Raw genomic sequence first — 6,477 nt, 5'->3', positions numbered from 1 at the left:
GGGGATGGCCCCGAAATCTGGGTGCCCCTCCCTGGCAGCCCTGGGAAGAGAACCCGGGGTGTGGCCTATCCCGCGGAGACCCTCCTCCTCTCCAGATCTCTGGGCTCAGGGAGGGGAGGGCCTGGGTCTGAGGGTCTGCACTCAGGTCAGCAGAGGAGGCAGGTGCCCTGCCCTGCCCTGCCCTGCCCTGCCCTGCCCTGGTCCAGGCCCTGGCGGGGGTCGAGGTGAGAAATGAGGGGATGCCTTCCTCAGCAGGATCCCTGGGGACCAGGCCGCCCCGGCCGCTTGTGTGGGCCATGGGGAGAGGCGGGACGGGTGGGCCGACTGATTTCTCTGGACTTTGGCTGGTTGCGGGGTCGGGGTAGGGGCCCTTGCAAGGAAGGTGCAAGGAGGGTGGCCTCAGGGCCAGCCGGAGAGTCTTCCCACGCCTTGCGTGGGGTCCAGGTGAAGAGCGAGAGGCGCCCCATCCTGGCCCAGAGGGAAGCTTGAGTTGGGCCATTCCTCCCCTGGTGCGTGATCCGTGATCCGTGATCCCTTATTTGACGGCACAGGATGAACCCCCAGAGACCTTTGGCAGGCCTGCCCAGAGCCGGTCCCCTGGCTTCCTCATGGGGAGGGTCGGGGCAGCCTGGTCTTGTGGGGACACTTTGGCCTCAGGACCGCAGACAGAGGCCTGGGTCCCAGGCCCTGCCAAGGGCACTGGCAGGCCAAGGAGGGGACTTGGACTGCTGGGGGCCTCCCAGAGTGCGAGCCAACCTTCCTGTGTGCACTGGGGGCCCAGGGCTGGGCTGGCAGTCTGCACCCTGAGGTGCCCCCTGCTTCCCTCCTGCAGGGGCTCCAAGAACTGGCAGCGCAGCAGAGGCCTTGGTCGCCGGCAGGAGGCCCTCAGGTCACAGAGTGAAGGAGGCATAGCAGGTCTGTGTCGCTGGACCTGGTGAGGTCCACGTTGTCTCCGAGCCTGGTGCCAGGGGCTCAACTCGCCCAGCCCAACACACAGGGGACTCCTTGTGTAGCCAATCCTGATGCGGCCCGCTCTCTGCCCTGGCACGGGGCCTCTCTTGGCCCACCTGCACCCCGACCAGCCATCCCACCGCTGTCTTCAGCTTTAGCTCCACGCCCACACCATGCCCCTGAGGCACACGAGTCAGCTCTGGAAGCTGGAAGAAGACCCGGGAGAAGCCCAGGGCCTGGTCAATGCCCAGCTGCCAGAGGCTGAGGATGAAGACGAAGTTTCATCTCCCCCCTACCTGTGTTCCTCTTCCTCCTCCTCCCCCTCCTCCTCCTCCTCTTGCTCCTCCCCTTCCTTGTCCAGCTCTGGCCTGTTCTTTGTGCCCCCAGAGGAGGGGTCTGAGACTGCCTGGAGTCCTCCCCAGAGCCCTCAGAGTGCCGGGCCCTCCCCCAGTGGCAGGGCACCCAGTGGCTGGAGCCAGGTGGAGTTTGCTGGCCCCAGTGGCCCAGAGGAGGAGATCTGGAACCCCTGGGAGGTGCCCGAATATGCGCAGCCCTCTGCCCAAGGAGGAGACACAATGCTCATGAGTGGGGCTGACCTGGTGGGGTTCCTGCTCCGCAAGTATCTCAACAAGCAGCCCACCAGCCAGGCAGAGGTGCTGGAGGTCCTCAGCCCAGATATGCAGGATGCCTGGCCCGAGATCTGGGGTCAAGCCTGTGAGTGCATGCAGCTGGTCTTTGGCGTAGAAGTGAAGGAAGTGGACCCCATCGCACACTCCTACGTCCTGGTCACCGTCCTGGGCCTCAGCTACGATGGGATGCTGAGCGGTGAGCAGGGCCTGCCCACGACCGGCCTCCTGGTGCTGCTCCTGGGGGTGATCCTCCTGGAGGGCGACCGTGCCCCCGAGCAGGAGGTGTGGGAAGCCCTGGGGGTCATGGGGGTGTTTGCCGGCAGGCAGCACGTCATCTATGGGGAGCCCAGGGAGCTCCTCACCCACGTCTGGGTGCAGGAAGGCTACGTGGAGTACCGGCAGGTGGCGGGCAGCAACCCTGCCCGCTACGAGTTCCTGTGGGGGCCCAGGGCCCACGAGGAAACCAGCAAGCTACGGGTCATGGAGTATGTGCTATGGGTTAATAGCAGGTGGCCGGTTTCCTCCCTGGCCCCGTTTGATGAGGAAGAGTGGGCCTGAGCCCCAGAGGCGGCCAGGCCCTTTCCAGCCTTTGGTGGGGTCGGCAGCTTCTCCCGCGGGATGGGCACGAAGGGAGGCATCCCTTCGGCTGCTTCTTCCCCGTGGGCGCCTCTGGGTCTCCCTGTGTGTGTGTGTTTGTGTGTTTGTTTGTGTGTTTGTGTTGGAGAAGACAGACCACTGGGCTTTCTAGGAGTGCAGGGCCAGGGCGGCTTGGGGGCAGAAAGCAGGGTGAAAAGCCACTCTGGGGGCCTGTTCTCTGCCGCGACCCGGAGATCGAGAGCTTGGTTAACATGAGGAGGCTCTTGCACATCGCTGCTCGGATTCGGGGGATTCATCAGCTTGGGAGGCTACGTGTGTCACTGACATTCCCCCCGCCCGGACCGCCGCAGCCGCCGCCCCCCCCCCCCATCCCGAACTTCTGTACATCCCCCAGTTCAACAGTTAAGAGTTTCATCCTGTCCTGAAAACCAGCTGGCCAAAGTCCACCTTCGTCCCTGTGTGGGTCCCACCCGGATCCTCATCCCAGGCAGGGCACTGGGACAGAAATGGGTTGGGAAGCAGCAAGGACGGAGGGGTCAAAGGACGGGGTCGGGTCGTGCAGCCAATAAAAAGGAAAAGTCTTTTGTTCTGGCTTCCTGTGCCTCCTGGCCCGTTCATTCTGCAAGGGCCCAAGGAACCCGGACCGGTGTGCTCCGGCATGGGCGGGGGCCGCGGAAAGGGCGAGAAAGGGCCCGCCGGAGGCCAGGGGAGCCCTGCTGGCGGCTCCCTCACGGCCACACAGCGGCTGAGCTCTGCTCCCTGCAAGGCCCTGTGTGTGAGCAGTGAGGACACGAGGGGCCCGGGGACACGCCGCCTTCGGGGACTGTGTAGAGGCCGCCGTCCGGCAGGGAGGTGGGGAGGGGTGTCCTGAGGCCTGCGACAGCCCCAAGGGGCGAAAGGGTGACGGGGGCGGCGGCTCCCGGGGGCAGGCTCTGCAGGGTCCAAGGCCCCGGGGCCCGGGGGGGCTCTGTGGGCAGCGCGACTCCTCGTGTGCAGCTGAGGAGCGAGCAGCGGGCGGGGGACGGAGGCCGACCTCCACTCTGCCTCCAGGTCGGGAAGCGGGGACCTGAGGCTTGTGGGGGGGCGGGGGGGACACGCGCAGATTGCCTGGCGTGGCGGGAGGGCGGGCCCAGGCCGGCCAGAGTCCCTGACCTCCCAGCCTGAAGGAGGGCCCCGCCCACCTGCTCCCCCCCCCCCCGACCCCCCAGCCTGGAGCCCATCTCCGCCGGACCCACCTGCTGGGAGCGCTGGGGACCCCTGGCACGGGGTCCGGATGTGAGGTGGGCCGACGTCCGCCTCGGAGGTCTGAGAGAGCGGAGGGCCTCGCGTGGGGGGTCGGATTGGGGTCCCCGCCGAGCGAAGGCGGGCAGGCCCGGGCTGGCGGCAGCCAGGCGAGCAGGTAGCCCCGGAGCGGCCCGGAGGGCGGCTGGAGGGGGCCTGTCGGGAATCCCGAGAATCCACGCGGGGGAAGGCGGGGCCGCGGCGTGGAGCTGAGGGGTGCCCGGAGGCAGGACGGGCCCGGGCCCTCCCGGAGCAGGGGTGAGGAGCTGAGGGAGAACTGCGGGGGTCCCCCACCCCACCTTCATGCCTCCACTCCTCCCGGAGAGATGGAGGCACTGGGCCCCCTCCTTGGGACTGGGGGGCGGCCCTGGGGAGGCCGGACACACGCGGCCACCCGGGAAATGCGCACTTGGGTTGTGGGGGTGGGGACAGGACCCCACGGAGCTCAGGATCCCCGTCGGAAGGGAGGTTTGCCGGGGCCTGAGGGGGACAGGGGCACAGGGGTTGCCTGTGGGGGCGGGGTGGGAGGGCAGGGACACAGGTGCACAGGACAGAGGGGACCCGGCGGAGGTCAGGGCCCACGCTAGAGGGGCCCCCGGGAAGCCGCGGAGGAGTGGGATGGGGCCAGATGGTGGCGGGGGGTGCTGCAAGCCTGGCACAGCCAGGTACCCGAGAGCCTGAGGCCTGGTTTGGTGGGAGCAGACGCTGAGGGGGGAGGGGAGGGAGGGTCCCGGGGCTAAGGGGAGGCGAGGGATGGACCCTGAGGGGGACAGAGGGGACCCGGCGGAGGTCAGGGCCCACGGTGAGCCCGGGAAGCCCGCGGGGGAGCGGGATGGGGCCGGATGGTGGCGGCGGGTGCGGCAGGCCTGGCACATCTGGGTACCCGAGAGCCTGAGTCCTGGTGTGGCGGGAGCAGACGCTGAGGGCTGAGGGGAGGGTCCCGGGGCTAAGGGGAGGCGAGGGATGGACCATTGACAGGGACAAAGAGGACCCCAGTAGAGGGTCGCCAGGGCTGTGAGGCCCCCGTGGGGATGGGTACCTGCTCTCACGTGGGAGTATGGGTGCTCAGACTTCCACATCCGGGCCTCCTGAGGCACTGGGGGCCCCTGGCGTCAGGAGCAGGGCCTAGGACACGTGGGCAGAGGGGAGGGCCCCGGGTGGTGCTGGGAATCCCGGTGAGGATGCAGAAGAGGCCCGGGGGACCCCGCACCCCAGCCCAGAGTCGGCCCGGGAAGGTCGTGGGGGGGGGGGGATGGGAACACGTGGTGAGGCCCCACTTCTGCATCGGGGCTCTGAGAGACCAGGGGGCTGGTGTTCAGAGCAGGGCCTCCCTGAGGGGGCAGACGGTGGGCCCAGGTCCTGCTGGGTTCCTGGCGAGGATGTCCATGGAGGACGGAGGGACCCCGCACCCCAGTCCACAGTCAGTCCCGGGAGGCAGGCCGAGTGGAGCCAAGCAGAGGCCTAGGCGCCCAGGGAGCCCCGCCAGCAGGGGTGGGGAAGAAGGGCCCAGGGAGCCTGTCCCCCGCCCCCCAGCTCAGCCCCCTCTGTGAGCCCTGGGAAGCCCCCAGGCTGGGTCATGGTCCTGATGGAAAGATGGTCACTCCCTGTCCCCGGTGGGGTCCGGGAGGAGGGGAGGGCCTGGGTGTGAGCGCCCTGGCCTCCGGTAGTCTGCCCGAGGGGCCCAGGGTCAGCTAGGGCTGGAGGCGAGGATCCCCGAGGGACTGAGACCCCCGAGGGAGTGGGTTCCCAGGGAGCCCGGAGCACCACGGCCCTGCCCCTGCTTCAGCCTCGGGAGGCTGCCGGGGGTTGGACGAGTCCCGAGCTGCGTGGTCGCTTGCTTATGTGACAGGGCCTCCCACACCTGTGGCGGTTGGGCTGGAGCACTGCCTCCAGGGTGTGGGCTGCGGTGGGGTCAGGTGGAGTGGGAGGCAATGGCCCACGTGTGGCTGGTGGCCAAGGCCAGGACTACAGGGGAACTGCAGCCCTAGGAACGCAGCCTAGAGTGGGTCCTGGGAGCCCCCAGGGCCCGAGGACCTCCTGGGGCGTGCCCTGGCTTGCCAGCCAAGTCTCCTAGAGCCTGGGGAATTGGAGGAAGGAGCAGGGTTGCAGACTGCCCAGAGCCGACCCGGGGCCTGAGGGGATTGAAGGTGAGGACCAGAGGGAGGACTGACGGACCCTGGGCCCCAGCACGTGCAGTCCAGGGAAGAAGGAGGCCCCTGTGCAAGATGAGCCCATGCTACGGTCCTGATGTCCACCTCTGAGTGTTAGGGCCTGAGGGCTTGTGCTTCAAAGTAGCAGGACCTCGGGGTTGCTTGGTGAGGGTGTGTGTGGAGGGTGTATGGCCAGCGGGGAGTCAGGGTGAGGACCTTGGGGACGTCCTGGCTGGCCCCACCTGGCCCATGAGCCAAGAAGCCAGTGCAGTGGAGTGGGGCCCTGCCCTCTGGGCAGCCCACGGAGGATGGGAGAGATCTGGCCCTCAGTGGAATGCTCACTTGTCCCTGGGGCGGGTGGGGGCAGGAAGGTGGGCTGACCTGGGGTTGGTACGGTCTTGGTGTGAGGGGCACGTCTCCTCTATGGGAGGTTGGGGGCCCGGAGGAAGAGCAGGCCCTGGCAGGATAATGTTTCAGGGAGCGGAGGGCCTGGGCCTGAGGGTCTGGACTCAGGTCAGCAGAGGAGGCGGGTGCCCTGCCCTAGCCCTGGACCAGGCACTGGCGACAGTCGACGTGACATATGAGGGGATGCCTCCCACAGCAGGATCCCTAGGGACCAGGCCGCCCCAGCCGTTTGTGTGGGCCATGGGGAGAGGCGGGACAGGTGGCCCAACTGATTTCTCTGGACTTTGGCTGGTGGGGGGTCGTGGCAGGGGCCCTTGCAAGGAAGGTGCAAGGAGGGTAGCCTCAGGGCCAGCCGGAGAGTCTTCCCAGGCCTTGCGTGGGGTCCAGGTGAAGACCCAGAGGTGCCCCCATCCCAGCCCAGATGGAAGCCAGAGCTGGCCCATCCCTTATGCATGATCCAGGAA

At 67.9% G+C, this 6,477-nt stretch overlaps 1 protein-coding gene across 1 annotated transcript; it reads left to right on the top strand.

Moving 5' to 3' along the window:
• Nucleotides 1-813: 813 nt before the first annotated feature.
• On the top strand, nucleotides 814-2,772 carry LOC140629682 (melanoma-associated antigen 8-like). Its single transcript, XM_072819222.1, has one exon. The coding sequence runs from the start codon at nucleotides 1,125-1,127 to the stop codon at nucleotides 2,136-2,138; it is 1,014 nt and encodes a 337-aa protein (XP_072675323.1). The 5' UTR covers nucleotides 814-1,124; the 3' UTR covers nucleotides 2,139-2,772.
• The last annotated feature ends 3,705 nt before the right edge of the window (nucleotides 2,773-6,477 follow it).

Source organism: Canis lupus (genome assembly GCF_048164855.1).
Source record: "Canis lupus baileyi chromosome X unlocalized genomic scaffold, mCanLup2.hap1 SUPER_X_unloc_2, whole genome shotgun sequence".
NCBI lineage: Eukaryota > Metazoa > Chordata > Mammalia > Carnivora > Canidae > Canis > Canis lupus.
Note: the sequence above shows the minus strand (reverse complement) of the source record. Positions and strands in the feature narration are given on the sequence as shown.